Source organism: Chiroxiphia lanceolata, chromosome 5 (assembly GCF_009829145.1).
Source record: "Chiroxiphia lanceolata isolate bChiLan1 chromosome 5, bChiLan1.pri, whole genome shotgun sequence".
In the NCBI taxonomy this organism is placed as follows: Eukaryota; Metazoa; Chordata; class Aves; order Passeriformes; family Pipridae; genus Chiroxiphia; species Chiroxiphia lanceolata.
The window spans coordinates 25,212,300-25,232,471 of record NC_045641.1 but is presented as its reverse complement, the minus strand read 5'-3'; the positions used below and the strand labels follow the sequence as shown (position 1 = coordinate 25,232,471).

At 39.9% G+C, this 20,172-nt stretch overlaps 1 protein-coding gene across 5 annotated transcripts in view; it reads left to right on the top strand.

The window, feature by feature from the left end:
* The window catches only part of MET (MET proto-oncogene, receptor tyrosine kinase), a 90,159-nt gene that overhangs the window by 8,818 nt on the left and 61,169 nt on the right, over window positions 1-20,172 (top strand). For 3 of the 5 annotated variants that reach the window (XM_032688678.1, XM_032688679.1, XM_032688676.1), the window contains exon 2: window positions 11,152-12,366. In XM_032688678.1, the coding sequence (XP_032544569.1) occupies window positions 11,167-12,366 (1,200 nt within the window). In that variant the 5' untranslated portion in view covers window positions 11,152-11,166. Of the gene's footprint in view, window positions 1-8,039; window positions 8,057-11,151; window positions 12,367-20,172 lie in introns of those variants that run through there. The other 2 variants (XR_004357220.1, XM_032688675.1) reach the window with 1 other exon arrangement.

Below are 20,172 nucleotides of genomic sequence, written 5' to 3'. Positions count from 1 at the left end.
CAGATGTGAGCTGCCATGATAAAATCAGCTGAGGTAGAGCTCAGAGACAACTTTGCTGCTTCCTGAAAATTGCTGTGTGTTGTTTTTTGTTTGTTTGTTTTCAAATTGAGAAGTTTTCATATAACATGGCTTTGAAAGAACTCCTTGTATGCAAATAATACCACGCTTCTTTTGTAAATGAAACACAAGCTGGGCCAACCTCTGCCTGCAGATAAGCAGGAATGGCTTTCAAAGTTCCCTTGACTGCAGTGGGAGAGCTCCCTGCTTATCTGAGGAGAGTAGCGCCCAAAATCCCCGCAGGGGACAAAAATAAGGTAGTGAATTGTTTTCACAGTACAAAAAGCCTTTCAGGAAGCAGCAAGGAGCAATAAGAGGTGGCCAGAGAATCAGAAAATACCTCTTTCTGCTCTGGAGAAGAGAAATCTGAAGGTAGGTTATTTACCGAGACCTCCATCACATGCTATTAATAGGGGTAAAAGCCCATCAGTCAAATATTTGACTAGTCACGGTTTATAGGGATTTCAAAGATATGAAAAGATAATGTCTGCATCCATTAGCTAGTTACTTGGAAATGCAACGTGGGTTAATTTAGTCTTTTAGAGAGTAATGATTATCTTCATTAACAATATATAAGATTTTTAAAGATTTACTCTTCTGCACCTATCATCCCTGTTATGTCTTTTATATTTCAGTATTTACCCTGTATCATCTATTGCTCATTTTAAATGAGGTAATATTGAGATTCTGTCATTGCAACAGATCTTCTGCCTTTCAGGCTGTTTTAAGCACCCTGTTTTCTAGTCCTTAATCAGCTCAACTATCACAGGAATCGATGAGAATATTGTTTGCATAAAGACTGTGGAGTCAAGTCTTGAAAAAGGTGATGGCTTCATATAAGCTAAGATAGCTTATCCTGACAAAGCTTAAGTCTGAAACCAGGCTTTCCGTGGGAAGCTTAGGTGTGTAAGAGTTCAAATCTGTCCCATCATCACTCCAAACATCTGTATCTTGTTCAAATTTAAAATTCTCAAGTGAGTAATTATTAATCACAAGTAGTCCATTTTTTTGTCTGTACACAACATAATGGTGCTAATAAGAAATACAATATAACTTCAATAATTTTAGTAGGAGCAGGGATGTAAAAGAAAATGTTCTTGCAAAATGACAGTGATCTTTATTCAGTGCCCAAAGTATTGAATTAAATCTCAACTACTTAGTAAAACCTCATGCTTGGGAGCAATTGTTGTACTATAAAGTCCTAAATTAAAAACATACATTAACTGACATTTCCAATTTTACTGCTGCCATTTTATTTTCATTTTGGATAAACAGACCAAGCTTAAAGTTATGGGTAAGATCCAGAGAGGCTCCTTTGGCATCTAAAATGGGGTTTAGAGTGAGTTTAGGGCACAAGTCCAACAAAGGGATCCAGAAAGCTAACACTCACTGGCCACAAAGCTCTCAGGTGCTTAGATTAACCAGTGTCTGCAGTTTGTGCTGAACATTCCCCAGATCACACTTGAGCTGCAACTCCGAAGGAGAAGACATCACGTGGAGCAGTAAGAGGCTCTCAGTCCTAGCTGGGTTACAGCTCCAGCTAAAGCTCCTTTGCAGTCCTCAGACAGGATGGAGCCAGGCACAAGTCCTGCTGCTCACAGGCAGCCTCCAGCACCGTGCTTCATCCCCTCTCTTCGTCCCAGATTGCTTGGCTCCAAAGCATCAGGACAGCTTTGCCTAGGAGGACTCATGTCCACTGTCTGCATCTTTCCACAGGGACAGGAGGAGGAGGAAAGCAAGGAATGGCCATGGGGTGGGATGCTGGATCTCATGGCAAAAGGAAAGGAAAGTGCAGGCAGGGGCTGCAGGTACCTGGGAGAGAGCACAGGACAGAGAGCAGCAGAGCCAAGCCCTAGTCCCAGATTTAGACCTGTGGTCAACCTGTTCCTTCAGGGATGAAGACCACAGTTTTGAATCAGCCCCTTTATGGCAGGCTCAGCCTTGCTGTACTATGCCTGTTAAACAACAGCGCTAAGCCTTTTGTGTTTTGAAGGTGTTTTGTAAGAATGAATTCATTTATCCTCATTTCACCCCTATGAGAAAGGTAAATACCCTCTGAAGTTTGGAAACAGCCTTTTTGCTTATCTCACAGACTCCTTGAATCCAGCTCCAGATTCCCAAAGGAGGCATTCCAGGGTCTGAACAAGTCCAAAACCTGGTTCTGGGACCAGTATAAATGAGAGCCCCTGAAGAGCAATAGTTGCACATTTAAGCTCCCCAGGTATCCCCAAAATGAGGGGAGAGGACAGGCTGAAAGAAAGTAATAAAGCAGCTGTAAAATCCTTTCAGAATCAAACAAAAAAATCCCATTAGCATGAAGAAACTCAGACTAATCAGCCATCCCTGAACTCCTTCTTCAAACTATTGAGTTTTTCAGCATCTTCTGAAGGTCAGCACAATATTTCAAAATAAAAGCTGTGGCTGACAGACCCTTGCTGAGGGACATCTGCCAAAAAAAAAAGTGAGCTGAGGCTGCTGCAGATCAGCCACTCTCCTGATTGCAGCTGTGACACTGTTGCCTCTGGTGAGAGCCAGGATGTCAGATAGGCTGGTCCCAGGCCATTTGGGGATTTATGAACACCAATACCGTAAAGTCCTTGGAAGGAGATCATGAATCACAGGTTTGCAGCAAGGCAGCAGTCATGCCAATGAGTCGTCATTAACTCAGTTTCTAAACTGAGTGAAAGTAGGGCATCAGTTAAAGTGCATTGCAGTAACATAAACTTGCGGTGACAAAAGTGAGGTCAGCATTAAAAAGAAAAGGTCATAACCTCCTAATCAAACACAGATGGGAAATGAACACTATCCTTGCCATTGTTCCTGTTTGATTATCAAAAAGCTGCTATGAAGCTAAGTAGACCATCAGGTTATTAGCTCTTGTATCAGATAAAGGATGTGTTCTGTTAAGCTAAGGCATAAATATAGACTTCATTGCTTTCACTAGCCCATTTACAAACCTAACCAGTTCAGTTTTGTTTGTAGCTATTCTGAGTGCACCACATGTTTCACCTGGGGCAAAGACCACCAAGTTAGCTTTGCATAGAGGTGGTTTCTGTTTGGCAGGGCTGGTTTTCTCAAACACAGCATTACACAATCGTGGTTATATCTTGTGGAGCCAGCTTGGGCACGGAAGGATTGTGGTCTGCTTTCCAGCACTAGGTATAATACATGTGGACAAATCACAGAATCAACCGAATGGACTGTGCCAGGCCAGAGCAGTTCGGCAGCCTCATAAAAGCTCCTAGATACAAGGAGAGGCCTTGGAAGCAGCCTGAAGTCCTTTCTACAGTGCTGACAGAGGTCCACAAACAGAGATTTTTCCTAGTTTTTCCTTTTCCTGGATAAGCCACCCCCGGCAGACTGAAGTCTCATTCCAGCCCTTGGGCCAACTCTCCAAATCTGGGGGCCTCAGCTCACTTATACAGATGTGCTGATCTCACTGGGACCCTGCATGGTTTGACCGTGACACCTCAGCTTGATGAGCTGTGTATCAAGCAAGGCGTCAGCAACCTACTGGAAATCCTTGACCCTAGGTTTTGTCACTAATTTGCCTTGTGGCTCTTGGAGACACATTGACTGAGAAGGGGCACACAGTGGCATGCTTTATGTTCACCCGCCAAGCAGAAAGCCGCTTCCTGACACTGTCCTGCCACCTCTTTCAGAGGAAAGAACAGAGCCAGCACAATTTATTTTGCTTGGTATCTAGGTATTCGTACCACACCTTGGAGGAATTCAGAGACTTGTTGGGTTTTAGTTACTGATGTTAAGCTTATTATTTTTATATTTACTGTGACATCAAAAGGAAACTTGATAGTTTGGTGTGCTTGTAGATCCATTGGTATCGTTCTAATATACCTTATCATCTATTTTGGTACAGTTGTCATATAATATACTTTATCATCTGTGTCTACTGACACGTAGAACTTTTTTTTTTAAAAAGAGATTAATATTTGGCTATGAAGAGTTATTGTCTCAGGGACTCCTAAGAACCATTAGCACCAAATGACAATTAAACTGCAGAAAATGTCCTGCATCAAGATCATGCATAATTGCTGTTGGAACATTTAGAGCAAATCTGTATGCTGTCTTGGTTACTCATGAATATCTGCCTTTTAATCTTTTTCATTTTATGACCCATGCCATTCCTTTAATTATCACAGTATGGAGGACTGTTAGCTTTACAAGACAGTAAAGGCTTCCAAAACCTGCTCCGCATTTCAATACAAGAATTCAGGTAGATACATAACCATAAAACATAAAGTAGAAAATTGAAGTGCTGAGAATAGTTAAGGGAATTAAACTAAAACTGTACTTGCAGCCAGGTTTGCCAGCTTGGCTCGTTACGAAAGGAGGAACTACATTCCAAGGAAATTACACTGTCCCTGTTCTGTACAGACAACCACAAAATACTCAGACTCATGCAAAAAGTTGATCAACAGGATTGACTCAGAAATACAAGAAAGTTGCTTTTTCCTACTCTAAGGTTTTTTATCACACACACACAAAAAAGACTTGCATCTTTACCTGAGCTTGTGTGACTTCCTCAGTCTACTTGAGCACGTCTGCATTTATCTCAACTGACTAGAGTTGATAAAGGCCTTTACTATGTGAAAAATTGGGAGTAAAACCCAAGTATCTTCATATTCACTAACTTGAAACAGAAGACCAACATTGTGCTGTGTTATTAGTCCTGACATGTACAGTAACAAGCATAGCATGTTATTCTCCACACACAGAGCTTTTTTCTACTTGTACTGAACACTTGGACTGGATAAGATGTTTGTATGTCAGTTGTCAGGCTGAATTATTTGCTGCAGATACCAAGCAGAAGTCTGTGCTAGAACTGGGTTTATTTTGTTACCAATGTAGTGGTAAAGAGCCACAATAGGCATCACAGATATTTTCTTACTGAAGTTGCACAACTGCTAACCTGCATTTCAGATGAACAGAATGGAACAATAGCATTGTGTTGTTCAGAGTTTGCTTTCTATTTTTCTGTTATCACTAAACACTACAATAGTTTTTAAAAAATCTTTCCATCTTATTGTTCAGGTGTGGAAAGCTGTCCTCTTGTATTTACAGATCCAAATCCATCTGAATATAAGCATGAAGAAACAGTGAAAGACCTACTTTATCGCAGATGGTTCCTCTCTGTTTTTCAGTTATTCTTTGTATATTTTGAACTTCTAGTCTGTGTTCCTTGTGGAATTGATTCCTTAGCCCTTAGAATGAGTACCACTTCCTCACATGAGAAGTTTCCCTGAATTGCAAGAAATGCGGTATACCACCTTTTAAATTAATCTTTTTGAGCAATATATATCTCTTGATCTGTTTCACTCATTTGTAATATATCAGTGAGTGTTTGCTGAGGGCCATTACAAAAGAACCAGTAGTGCCACTGGAGCCCATCACAACAAAAAATATTTAAATAAATTCAGTTGTGGTAGAGACCCATGACATGAGTTGGCTTTAGGATATAAAGTTCTGAAGCACATTTCAAGTAAAACACTCTACACTTTATTGCACTGCAGGACACCTCCAAAAATAGTGACAAATGAGTACAAGAATAGCATTTTCTTCACTGCAAAGGCTAGATTAGTGATCTTGGGGTTTAATGCCTGTTAAAAATAAATATGGTAGACAACAAAAATGCTTCTGTTGATAGCCGCTGTGGCTTACAATGGTATATCGGACCCAGTAATGAACCATGTATATTAAAAAGTGTATTTTATGCAGGGGTAATTTAGATTCTTTTTTACTGTGTTTGAATATTGTAAGAAAAGGCTTGCGTATCAGTTGAACTTGCTAATTAAAGCGATTTCTTCTGACACGTGACTGCACTGGATATGTAGAGGATTTAGTTAATGGTAGATCTTTCAGCAATTGCCTAAGCTGTGCCCTGCCTGCCAGTTCTTCCCCATCAGCTGTCTGCATGCACACACACCTCTTGGAATACCACAGAAACCTCCCAGCTTTGCTATCAATGAATTTATGATGTAAATCACTGTGACTCTATGCGCTGGAAAATTGCATAGTGTTAGTGTACATACACAGGAATGTACACTGCAGGAAAATTATGTCACTACCCTAGTCAGGATGAATAACCTCAACAAGAGCTGAAATAATGCTGAACATGGATTTTAACTCAGATTAGCCATTTGAATTCAACTCAGGGATCATTTGTTTATTTGCTACTGACTTACTGAGTTTCCTTGTCCTTTCTGTTATCTTAACTTAAGGTAACTAGTTCCATTCAGACTTAAGAACATTTTTTACCTGTCAGCATAGAATATAGGTTAAACTGACTAAGATGCAGTTAGTTAATTGAAAAGTATGATGAAGACACGTCCACTGTGGGCTTACTCTGTTGAAGCTGATGCCAGTGCTGTGACCGATTTGCAACAATAGATTAAAGCTGGCTGGCTGGAGCTGTTATCATCACCCTCTCTCATTTACTCTGTCCTCTTAAATGATGATGCTATCTCCATAGCAGGGCCTCTGATCCACAGGGAATCAGGTCCTGAACTGGCACGGATTTTGGTCCAGAAAAGCAAAGCAAACTGAACTCTCAGAAGGAGTCATCACTAGGGTTATCTCATATAAATTTGCTACCATAACTCTGTCAGAGACCAGAGTAACAAGGTGTACTATCCCCCTGGAAAAAGTATAAATTCATACTATAAAACTTTTCCTTAAAGAGGAGAAAAGGCTACCATTTGCTGACAGTAGAGTTTTTGAAACATAAATTGACATGGCTCTGCTGTTACCTAACCTGAAATGACCTATCTGAGGACTAAATGTGTTCTTGTACAAACACAATCTCTGTGTGATATGGAGGACCCTGTAATTTCCTTTTCTATAATAAAGCAAGGAAAAATGAGATGCATCAAACATCCTCTACAAAACACTTTCAGGTCAGCATGTTGTCTGAGCTTTTGCAGACCTATGGAGTGCTTGTGATCAGAGCTAAATGGGACCCAGATTTCTGAAATGAGGACAAGTAAAACAAGCATGGCTGTGTTTTCTGGCTTTCTTTAGTACGACAGCTTGAACATTATTTCACAGTAAGGCCAGGCCTGACATGTCAATACAGTGGCAAACAGTGTGAAGGAGAGCCATGATGTTCAGTATTTAGAGATTATAACCCAGGACACAGTTAGGAGAAATGAAACTTGTAGGAAGAAAATTGCCATTGGGAAACTGTTAGTGGTACACAAACACTGAAGACCAAGCCTAAGGGGAAACACCATCCATAGCACTTGAGGTTGCCAGTCACACTTAATGACACATCATTACCAGCCACTTGCAATGGTTAACCAAAATCCATTTTCTCATACCAGAATCCATTTTCTCATCAGTTATACTGGCTACTGTCTGCTGAGGGATGGAAAAATGAGCACATCATGACACTGGCTTTGAAAATATCTTACAAAAGGATATAATCCATCCTTCTTACAAAGGAATAATCCATCCACAGCTATTGCTCGCTGATAGTTTATCGCAGGCTAAAGCTTACAAGTCTTCTGTAGACACATGAAAGACACACTGACACACAAGTCATGGGAAGGTCACAAAAGATTGAACAGCATCCATCATTCAAACCAAGTAGAGAAACAAAGGGATTACTTGTTTTCCTTCTGTAAATGATAGACAGCAGCTAGTTCTTTGATCTGTACTCAAAAGGTGTATCTATAGCCTAAGTATTTTGCTTTTAATTCAGAAAAAATCTTTTAGTGTTTAAGTTCAGCTGAAATTACATTTGAGTGTGTGCTAAGGAGAACTGGGATTGTTGGACCTTTGAAGAGAGGTGAGACTGAATTTTTAATTCTCCTAAGTTTCCCTGTTTCTTTAGGGTGTATTCAAGTGAACCGTGTTTGTAGTGATCTAGTCTGGATGTTACAAAAGAGCAGCTCTGTGCTAGAGGTTGCAGTGTTGGAATAGAGAAAGACCCTGGGTCAAATGCAGATGAAAAGAGGCACCAAACATCATGGGGGGCTCAGTAAGGAGCAGCACAGTTTTTATGATATGAGGACTGTGAAATACATTGTACTGTTCGCATAACTCCTGTGTTCTCCCTAAGCTTTAATGTCTCACAGTGGACCATGTTACTTCTGATTTTAGGTACCTCGAGGAAAGAGTCACAGTATGCTGGTGACATGCACTGTGGGGAACACCTTCCCTAGAGCTGCCCATAAATCTGAACCTGAGCTTCCCATATGTGGGAATCAGCAGATTTCTGCCTGAGAGGTTGCTTGAAAAAGCATACAAAGGAAAGCACTGTGATGAGGCTCAAATATGAGAGCAAAGATGACTTGGTTTTCATTTATTACTCATATTTTCCTTCTTGTAGTGGTGAAATACAGTACCTGTTATTTGTGGCATCCTTTACATTACAATGAATCCCACCCTTGCTTTTATTGTTAAGTTTTCGGTTCCAATTGCACTTGCTAAAGGAGTCTAAGGAAGAATTTTCAGTCCAAAGCACAGATTGAAAACAGTGCTGTTTCACCAAGTTTAGCCAGAGTAGCCTATCTAAGGATACTGGCCTCACATCCCAAGATGTGGTTTGAGGGAAAGAATAAGTCAGATAGTATTTATGGCTCTAAATACCTCCGCAGTGCACACTGGTACTTACTGTTGGACAGCTATGGATCCTCTTTTTCAGATACTGGAAGAATGGGGATGATTGTAAACTGAAAACTGAGGGGCTTAGTGGGTGGGAAATCTATTTCAGAACATTAAAACAAGAACATAGCAGGGAATATAGTGCAACAAATTGATGCCTGTCGAGTATCCTTGCATCTTTTTTCGTGTGTTGGTGGTCAGTCAGCCTCATCTAATTCTTGTCCCACCCATTGTTTTCTCTCTCCACTGCAGGGCCACCTCTGTTATGTCATTTTAAACTTGTTGCAATAAACAGTATACCTGCCTCTGCGTTGTGTCACAAATAGAGCATTTTTGGAATTTTCTGCTTAATCTAGTATTTGTCAGAACATGTTGACTCGTCAGAAGTGAATCTGCAGGAATGTATGAGTTTTAGCAGTTTCTTGAGTGGAAGTGCTGGTTGAAAAGAGGCAGACAGACCATACGCCCACTCCTCCCAGTGCTGGGACCTTCACTTCGCACTGGCCAGGCAGGAGAGGAACATAGTTGTTCTTGGGTTGGGTGTGACTTTTAGGTGTTTCACACAAAGTTTGAAAGCTCTTGGTTTCATCCCAGCACAGAGCAGGAAAAATTCCATAATAGCAAGGTGTTAAAGGGAATGAGAAAATTGTTTCCTGCCCCATACAATATAGAAGTCAGTACTCTGTGTACTGGGACTATTTTTGAGTTATAGCAATATACCTGCTCTTTTTTTTTCTTTTAAGTGTTAATCCATGCTAGATTTGTTTCCAGGATTCTGTTATCAGGAATTAGTACCAGAAAAATGTTACTGATTTGAAAGATCTTTATCTCAATACTAAAAGTGTGACTTGTTCTTACCAGCTAATTCTTGCAAATAGCCTGTGTTTCTGATTTTTATCCTCAACTATCACTCATAATTCTTATCAAATAACAGTGAGGAAGACCTTTTTTTTTCCCCAAAAACCTATTATTTTGTGTAATTAAGGAGGTAAACCACAGAAAGAATTCAGTGGATGCTGAAATAAAATGTCACAAGAAATGCAGGAGAATTATTGATGGATTGTTTTATCCAAACTGGTGAAAACACTGAATTTATAAACAGCTGAAACAGCTCTGGTCTATAGTCATCTTTTCATTTTGCTTAAAGTCCTAATGAAATAAAAGGTCAATACAGATTCCTATTATTAGTTTGTAATTTTCAGGGTCATCTATTTTAAATTCTTTCGGTGGTCACAAGCATTTCTTGATTAGCAACAATTGCCTAACTATAGTCAAACTAGAAGGATTTTCCCAAAGTATGTGATCATATTGCTGTTAGAATGCATAATTGTTTTCTCCTTGAAGAAGCTAAATCTGGCTTAACAACTGTGTCATGACATTAACAGAAAACGTCTGGTGTGACAGGGCATAATGTGGATACTGCGCTGAAACGCTCATAACCACAGTTCATTTAATTGATCTTTCGAGAGGGTGAAATATCACACTAGTCATCTGCCTTTGGTTCCTCAAGCCACATCAAACAATTGTATGGAGATGTAAAAAAAAAAGAGAAGTGATAGGTTGTTTGATTTCATCAGATAATGGCCGTAGGTCATTTGATAGCCCTTTGTTTACAACACAGTGATCGGCTGTATCTTGTAAAGGTTCACCAGAGTGACTTACTGCTGTGGTACGGGGCCTAAAATAAAGCTTGCACATGCCAGGCACCACATGATGCATAAAGTATTCTAATAATATATTACAAAGCCTTGTCAACACTAGTGAGAATGAGTATTCCAAGAAGTAGAGCTGGCTGAAAAAAAACATTCTTTTTTCCAAACTGGGCCTTTATGAAAGACAGTGATTTGGGGAGCTGGAGGGAGAGAGAGAAGAGTTTCTTCCTTTGGTCTGGTGGAGAGAAGTCTCTTTCTTGGTTAATCAAAAATGTCAATAGACATTTTAAATATCCATGTTATTTCGTATCTTTTCTATTTCTTACATTTGAGCTTGGCTGTGCCAGCTTTCTCAGCTCAGCCCTTTGAGAACTTGACAAATGTCTTATATCCACACACTGAAGGGCTCCAGTTGCTTTGTGTGCTTTGTGACCTGAGTGTCCTGGGCAGTTTTGCTTTTAGCTATGTGTACACCATCCTGTTTTAAACTGTATCAGTCAGCTGATTTAATACCCATGTGGAAGTAGTCATCTCTCTTTTGCTGCTCTATAACATGCCAAATGGTCTCGAGAAAATCATCGTAAGAAAACCCTTCTGTGAATTGTTCTAAAAGCAGTGAAATGGGTACCCACGAAGAACAGTAATCATAGCAGTTTCTAGCACAACTCTTATGACACTAAGCAAAATTATGACCACTTCTTAAACTGAAATACATCAGCTACTATATGCAGCCTAGAAATGGATTTCTGTTGATTAATAAACTGATGTTTTAGTATATGAAATATAAACACTATTTCCTTTAAATGTATTTTGACAGATTAAATCTCTGACAATGAAGCCCTTTACTGCATATCCTTCTGGGTTTATCGTATTCCTGTTTACCTTGCTGCAGAGAAGCCATGGACAATGCAAAGAAGCAGCTAAAAAATCAGAGATGAATTTCAGTGTAAAATATGATCTTCCGAACTTCATCGCAGAAACACCAATTCAGAATGTAGTTTTATACAAGCATCATGTTTATGTTGGAGCAGTCAACAAGATTTATGTACTAAATGAAACTCTCCAGAACATTTCTGTGTACAAGACTGGGCCTGTTTTGGAGAACCCTGACTGTGTGCCATGTGAAGACTGCAGAGATAAAGCCAATTTATCTAACAGCGTATGGAAGGATAATGTCAACATGGCACTGCTCTTAGAAACTTATTATGATGATCAACTCATCAGCTGTGGTAGCGTGTCCGGAGGCATCTGCCACCGTCACATCATTCACCCTGACAACCCTGCTGACATTGAAAGCGAGGTGCACTGCATGTACTCACCCCGGGTGGATGGAGAAGCAGATAATTGTCCTGACTGTGTTGTAAGCACTTTAGGAACCAAAGTTTTGGTGACCGAAAAGGACAGGTTTGTCAACTTCTTTGTTGGAAATACTGTGACATCTACATTTCAACCTCCCCATGTGCTGCATTCTATATCAGTTAGAAGGTTAAAAGAAACACAGGATGGTTTTGAATTTCTCACAGATCAGTCTTATATAGATATCCTTCCTCAGTTTCGTGACTCGTATCCCATTAGGTACGTCCATGCCTTTGAAAATGATCACTTTGTGTATTTTCTGACTGTACAGAGAGAAACTCTTGACTCACAAGCTTTTCACACTAGAATTATCCGCTTCTGCACTTTAGACTCAGAGATGCGTTCTTACATGGAAATGCCTCTTGAGTGCATTTTTACTGAAAAGCGAAGAAAGAGGTCCATCCGAAAGGAGGTATTCAACATTTTGCAAGCTGCCTATGTAAGCAAGCCTGGTGCAGCTTTAGCCCACGAAATGGGCCTTGGGTTGAACGATGATATTCTCTATGGTGTTTTTGCACAAAGCAAACCAGACTCTTCCGAACCAACCAAGAGATCTGCTGTCTGTGCTGTCTCTGTGCGAACCATCAATGAGTTCTTCAACAAGATTGTTGACAAGCAGAACATGAAATGTCTCCAGCACTTTTACGGGAAGGAGAGCAAATACTGCTTGAACAGGGTAAGTGATAATTGATTTGCTATATTTTGGAATTTTTGTTCTCTCTTGGCCTACTCTGTTGCCAGGTATCCGTCCTTTCAGTTTCAGTTACAAAATCTAAGTTCCTGATTATTTCAGGTTACTTAGCATTGCTGATGATTCATCTCTATAAGGATTAGTTCCTGCAAATTGAGTATGAAAATCACTGAGGTCTTTATGGTGCAAAAAATGTAGCAGTGGGACTGGGGAAAAATCTTTTTTTTTCTTTTTTTTTTAGTTTGTAAGGTTTTTTCCTTGGGAAACTGTGATGCAGATAAATGGAACGTTTAGGTGGTTATTTCTTTTCATATTTCAAAAAGGTGTTCATAAACATTCATATCCATGTGCACTGAGGAGTCCCTGAGAACATCACTCATATTTAAAACTATGTTAATGCTGAATCACTGCCCTCCTCAGAAGAAAATGAAAGAGATCGTTTGAAACATGCTACGAAGAGCTAGACTGTAATATGGTTACTCATACTTGGTACAGAAATGGTTCAACTGACATCAGTTTTCTTCATGAAAGAGGTGTCTACGAGAAGTGTATCTGAATGAGGGTACAGCTGGTGTCGGGTGGGAGGGTTGCCTTTCTGTACACTGAGTTCAAGTGATTGCTCCTCTCCATACATCTGAAATACTGTGAACAGAGGAAACATAGAAATTACTCCTTTCCCCTCTGGCCAGTGTTTGTGCTGGTTTCAGCTCTTGTAAAAGGAATACCTAATCTGGGAATCAGGTACTTTTAACAATTACTTTGGGGCATGAAACATTAGAACTTTAAATCACCTGCTTATGCAGCAGGCCCTTAAATATCCTCTGTGGGGAACTTTCTTTTCTCAAATACAAGAAATTTGGAGCTCAGAGGTGGCACGCTGTCCTCTAACAGAGGGCAGGGCCAGAGTCTCTGTGGTGGGCCTCTGCTCAGCCAAGATGAGGCCTGTGTTAGGACAGATCAATGGCTCCACCTGCATTTAGAGGTGGATGGGATCTGTCATGTCCCATTGTTGGGATAGCTCAGAGTGAGGGTGGAAGCCACAGGCCTTCTTAATCCCAAGTACCACCAGAGTCTTCCTCAGCACAGCTGCCCAGCACAGGGCAACCAAACACATGCCCTGGTTGGAGATGGGAGTCTCTTTAATCAAAGAGAAGGGCTACTTCTCACTGCCAGGAGTGAGGCAGGGCTGTCTGGGGAGAAGCACCTGTTACAGAGATGCTGTGGCTTCTCACCAGTAACAGGAATGTGCTCAGAGGAGGGGTCTGACCCAGCCTGAGCATAACCACAACAACCTTGGCATTTGGGAGACATCTGCTTATGGCAAACTCCAGGCATTCAACACAGATGTAGGCATTGCCAGCGGATGCTGATACAGCAACTCCAACAGACATAGCATTTAATTACCTTCATTTGGGGGAGAACAGGCAATTTCCAGGAACTAAAAACAAGTTAGCAAGCATTCAGCATGGTAACTTCTTGTCTTTCTTCACTGTGTTATTGCTGTCCTTATTTTTCATTTCAGGTATTAATATGCCTTTTTCTTTCATAATTCAGTTCATTTATAACAAGGAGCATTGTTCTTCTCTGAAAGTACTTTTTTCTATATTCACGGGGTATATGATTTGTGAATGACTGTCTTTAAAGCTCATGGCCTTTAGCTTATCTTATTCTGTACTTGCCTATACATCCATTTCATAAGGTGATCTTTTCATGGAGAAGTATACCATTAAAATATTGACAGAATAATTCACCACTTTTCACATGCTGGGAAGTACTTTCGTGTTTCAAAAGCTTTTCCAGAGTCTGCTGCTGTTTTGCATATCAAAACTAAATGTCTTATACTGCTGACATGTTTATTATAGTTGCCCGTTTTCAAGAAATGTCATCAGAGCTCTGATTTCTGCTACATTAAATTGATAAAGGGAGAAAATGTTTCTGTAATTTCATGTGGTTCTTTTAAATGGCATAAAGGCAGTCAGAAATTTTTATCCTGATTATTTACTTAACACAGAAATATCAAGACTGTCAAGCTTTGCCATTCCATTTCCTTTCATTTATTCTAGAGGACTCATTAAGGATCCAGTAAAAAGTATCCTGTGAGGTTTTTCGGGTTTCAACTGGCCGAAAAGATTGGCAAGAATTTGCCAAGCATCCTTTATACTCCTGTTTTTCTCTAGTGTGTAAAGTAGACATGCAGGATTGGAATGTGAAGGAAGGGAAGGAGCAGGCAGAAGGAAAGCACATAATTTCTCAGGAATGTCAAATCTGATCTTCCATGATCTTGCTGAAGATTAAATAATAATTTAAAAAAGTCTCAAACCCCTCAACTCTTCTTAGGCCCTTCTTTGTACATTGAGGAAACGTAGATGAGGGCATAAACCATTTTTCTGCTTTTTGTAAGTCACCTTCAGCTTAAAGAAAGCTTTTATTATCTGTGAGAGTTTGTCACAGTTTATTTTGGCAAAATTCAAAACTTGCTTTTTGTAATGTAGCCAAGATGACCTTTCTCTTTGATGTTGAAAGAATAACCACAGACCATTGATGCAAGTGAAAGGCACTGACCACTGTGAGATTAAGTCATAGGACAGTGAAAATAGTCCAGCAGTGAATATAGTATACCACTAACTTCAACATTAAAAAGAAAAATGAGCCTTTAGCACCATTTGCAAGAAAGTGCTCTCTGATAATTTACAGTTAGAGTCTGATTGATGAAGGCCATTTCATGTTATCAAAAAAAGTCCCACAAGACAACTGTACATAATTTTGTTGTACTTCGGGTAGTCCATCTTTTTAAGTGGCTGTCCCTCAGGACTGTTTAATCTGAGGCTTCTAAAGGTAGAATTAGACCAAGATAAACCTAAATAATATATTCAAAACACTTCCTCGACTCGTTTTTCTTATATTTAATGCAAAAAAACCCCCCCCAACTCATCTTGATGTGGTTGATAAATTGGATAGGTTTTAGCTTTGTTTTCTAAAGGAATTAAGTTTCTGTTGTTATGCTACTGTAGGCCTGTCTTTCTTTTAGTTATTCTAACAGCCTCAGCAATAAGAAATCCTAAAGATGTGAGTTCAAGTGTGAATCCAGAGGCAGATCCAATATATGCTCAGTCTGTGGAAACTGGTGAAGTTTAAGGAGCCCCTTTATAAACATCAGAAGGACTCACAGGGATTAAGGAAGGTATTGTTCACCCATGGGAAAAGTCTCCATCGGAGCTTAGTTGGACAGCAAAGTCAACCAACCACAAGATAAAAATCTAGGCACAACTATGCTTCACTTACTCTAGTGCTCAGGAAAACTTCATAAAATGAAAATAAAACGTTTCCAGTTGTATTTTAAGTGTAATACATATGAAGCAAAAACCTGGTCTCACTGAAGTCAGTTAGGGAAAGTGAATCTTATGAAGCATCTGACTGATGTCAGATGTACTTCAGCAGAGCTGTGACCGGTTAGTACTGCCTAATAATTTCCTTCAGTGAAGAGCTGTCTGAGACTTAAATGACAGCAAGGTGGAAACAGAATTGGCTTTGAATTAAAAGAAAAACTGGGAGTTATAATAAAGTAGTTTTAGTGCTTGAGTCAGGACAAAGAGATCTGAGAGGTAGCTGCTGTGGAGGGGTTTGAATCACTGTTCAGGAATCTCCTCACCCACAACAAGGAGAAAACTGGGTGTAGTCTTTAGGCAGAATTACTTTGGTCACAGTTAGTCACTATCAGCCCCAGTGTGGTACTCCTCAGAGCAGAGGTGTGTTTAGATGAGGAGACAAGTGCTGCTTACTTCATTTGCAGACATAGTCCAGCAGTGTGCACCTTTATCATGGATTAAATGTGGTTTTTCAAGTGAGGAAGATTGGGTTGATTTTAGCCTTGACAATCTCAACTATGTGAAAGGAAAACAGAAGATCACCAAAACAAAAGATAAAGTGACAGTAAAATAAACACATGGTGATGCTTCTTTATTACCATTACACACATGATAGATGAGTAAAACTAGGTTATGCTTATATTATAATGGAAGAAAATAATTGCTGCCTTCAATCAGGAAACCGCAAAGGCACTTATTGATCTGTCATTCTAAGGTTGTGTCTAGGAATATTTAATAAAATAAACAGAGACAAATAACTCTTGAGGCCCTGTAACTGTAGTATCCTATACCATTTGGCTTAAAATTTTTGGCAGGTTTAAAAATAGCATCACATCCCTGATTAGAAAGGCTTGATGTGGTTTATTTAGATAATCTCACAGCACGGAGATGTTTTTGTGAGTAGAATGGCACTGAATATTTTCCCTAAAAGTCGAGCACCAGAATCCTTCAGATTGGTTCAGTCACTTATTCGTCTGGAAATGCTGTATCACATGGCATACAGCACTCTGCCTGGGCACAAAATCTGTTGCCATCCATACGCAAGCTCTTCTAAGGGGTTGTGACATCTCAGAAGAATAAATGAAGAGGGACTGAACGATGGGCAGTGTGAACTGACACCCTATAAAACATGCTTAAACCCTGATAATAAGGTGATAAGCTGCATCTGCATTCCTGTTGTGCCCTTGCTGTCTGTCTGCCAAAAGTCCTGGCAGCACCCTGAGGGTCTCCACTGTGCCTACACCAGTGGAGTGCAAGGCAGGGTGTGCTCACCAGCCAGCTCCCCTCCACTCTTGAGTACATGGCCACCTACCCACCTGGCCATGGAAGACCTGACTGGGGCAAGTAGCATCTCGTAAGTGATTGCAGGAAGAGTCTGGACTCCAGTTGCGCTACATGTGAGACAGGCATGGGTAGAGGTACAGGTGTGAGTGTGTAGGGGGTATGGTGAGAGCATGGGTTTGGGTAAAGTTATCTCAGGCTGGACCAGATTCAGTAAACACTGAACTACAGAGGTAAGGGCTGTTCTGTCCCTAGGACTGGCCACAAGGTTATCATCACATGACAGTTCTTGAGAAAAAGACAAGGCAAGGAAAAAGGCAGGGAGTTTTCTTTGGAAAGTACCGCACCACCCCTGGTGGTAGATACCTTTACTCTTCCAAGTCCCAGGAGCTATTGAGTTTGTAGGCCAACCTGTTAATTCCCAAGTGCTGCAAAAACTACAGTTTCCCTTCTGCTTATGTCCTGTTAGGGATCTGTCTGTTTGCCTCCCAGTGCTGCTGTTTGGTGTTTTATCATCTTCTTGATGAAAGCTGGATTTCTCTGTGAAAAAGTGGTATCCATTAAACTACCATTTTCTGCAAAGGGCACAACTTAATCAGCCAGAGTTACTAATAATGTTCCATTTCCAGAGTTTTTAATCAAATTCTTCCACTGAAGGCAGGGTTCCCTATTGGTTATTAGTGTGGGAAAGTGACTCTGCTGCTTTTCTCTGGAATTTCACAGAAATCACTTCATGCAGAAAGTAATTTTTATTTTGTTAAAATGGATGTCTGGTCATGTGTTTTTTTTAGGTCTTAGTTTCTGAAGGCCCTTAAATAGCTCTAAAGACTAGAACTGGACAAAGAATAATTTTCTTATCCTATGTCACCTTGCAAATTTGAAAACTTTTGCAGTTGTGCAAGAGAGATGTCCAAAATGTATACTGGTAGGTATGTAACATTAAGGACACTCCCTAGAGATGTATAATATTCAGATTAAGCTGCTTTTCCTGAGTTCAGACCAAATTCTAAGACTCCTTTGCCCCAGATTAAGTTCCCATCTAGTCTGCCGATGGCTGTTTTGCAATGAGACAGTGTCAACCCTTTCTGAAAGATCTGCTTGGATTTCTTTATGCACAATTTCACGTTCCAAAGAAAGGGAAGCTGACTGTGCAGTGCACTGCATGCAGATTTAAGTCCTGGATTCATCCCACCTGGCTTTGGTAGGTGGTTGACACATGAAAGTGAGCAAAGAATTTTCCTTGGGTTCTGCTGCCAGACAATGGAGAGACACATAAGTCCTGACAAAGCAGACATTTTCCTTTCAGCTTGCTCAGCACCCACCTTACCTCAGCACTTTCCCTACTTACTCTACTTATTCTGAGTCAGGACCACATCTGGCCATCATTATTGCTCACTAAAGCAACAGTAGGTAATTATTATCCAGGAGAGAGTTGTGTTACTTAAACTTTCTAGATGGCATGTGGGTTTCTGATCTCAGACAGCTTTTGCATCAGAGTGGAATTACTCCTTATTTCGAAACACACAAGTAAAGCCAAATTAAATCCCACAGTAAATTAAAAAAAAAAAATGCTGAGGAAGAAGATCCGTGGCATGAATGGTTCAGAAAGCAAGTGTAAGTCATATTGAAATGTTACTTGCACTGTCTACAGGGTATGTGAAAACAAAAAAATACCAGAGGACTGATCTTGTAGGAAGTGATAGTAAGAGCTTCATTTTCTTAAGGCAGATATTACCCTGCTTTTATACAGAGCCTGTGGAAATCAGAGCAAATTGCATGATTTTCACCTAGTTTCTGGACTTCTTTCTGTCCCACACATCTCTTGCACCACTGTTTTGGCTAGATGTGCAGTTGTTGTGCAATGCTATGTTGGAATAAGAGCCTCCACACTCAGCGTTATCTTTGGATAACGCTATTTCTATTTCACCACAGCTTACACGTAACCAAGGACCTCTATGAAAAATGCAACTGATATACACTACAAGTGTACAACAAAACTGCTTTCATTAGCACAACATCTCCGATGCATTACTTTATTTCTTAAAAATATGTAATTAGTCAACACCTCTCCTTTGATAATCTGTATGCTGAGTTAAATGCTAAATTAATATAAGGGAAATCAGCAAAATACAAAGATTACTTAGGTCCATTTTATCTGCTGAATCAATAGGATTTACTTAGTGCTAATGCACTAACCAGATTATGAGAACTAATGCAGTACTGTTCAATGACAAAAGCAAATAACTCTTTGAATGATCTTGACAAAAGAACATGAAATCATCTTAATTTGTATTAACTAATTGCATTTAACATGGATGTTTTTTACCTATTACCTTAAGTGAAGCATCAGTACAGTAACTTCCTTCCCCCATCTCATTTTAGTAGTGAAGTAGATCAGAGCAACCAGTATTAAGAGTTAGTGGAATGATACTATGTAAAATTTGACATTGGTGGAGTTCTTTAAAAAAATATAGTCTCAGAAAGGGATTTACTTTCTCTGTATTTTATAAAAAAAAAAATCTTCAAATTGCTTTCAAATAAATGAGGAATATTGGGAAGAGGAGGAAGGAAGAAGAAGAAAACAATTCTTTGTTTAAAACAAAAAGAGGAAACAACTCCTCTAAGTTTCAGAGTAAAGCTTCAGTGCCTCAGCACAAGTTCTTAGAAACAGAAAACCCAGTCTCCCGTCCCAGATGTGTTCACAGCACTACACACCCTGAAGGTGTCGTTCACTGGTCAAGAAGAAATCAGAAGCATGGTGGATCTTCTTCTGTGGGAATTGTTTACCATATGAATTGGTGTCCACTGGCAAAATTGAACCATTCAATATTATTTGTTTTTTCCTTCCCTAGGGTCACAAGAATCATAATTACCATGATGATGATGATCAAGTCACTATCATCCTCAGGCAACAGTCTGCCTTAGCTGAATTATTGGGGCCAGAATGCCATTCTTGTATTTCTCATGGAGAGAAGCAGTGAGCACATGTACTTCTCACCTGAAGAGAAATACTGCAAATTACTCAGAAAATTCAAGTGTATTACAGAACAGCAAAACTGTATTGGCTAAAAATACACAAGAATATTTAGAGAGGAAAATCTGATAAGGTTCTTCTGTGTTCCTTCTTCTTACTCTTCCTGTTCAG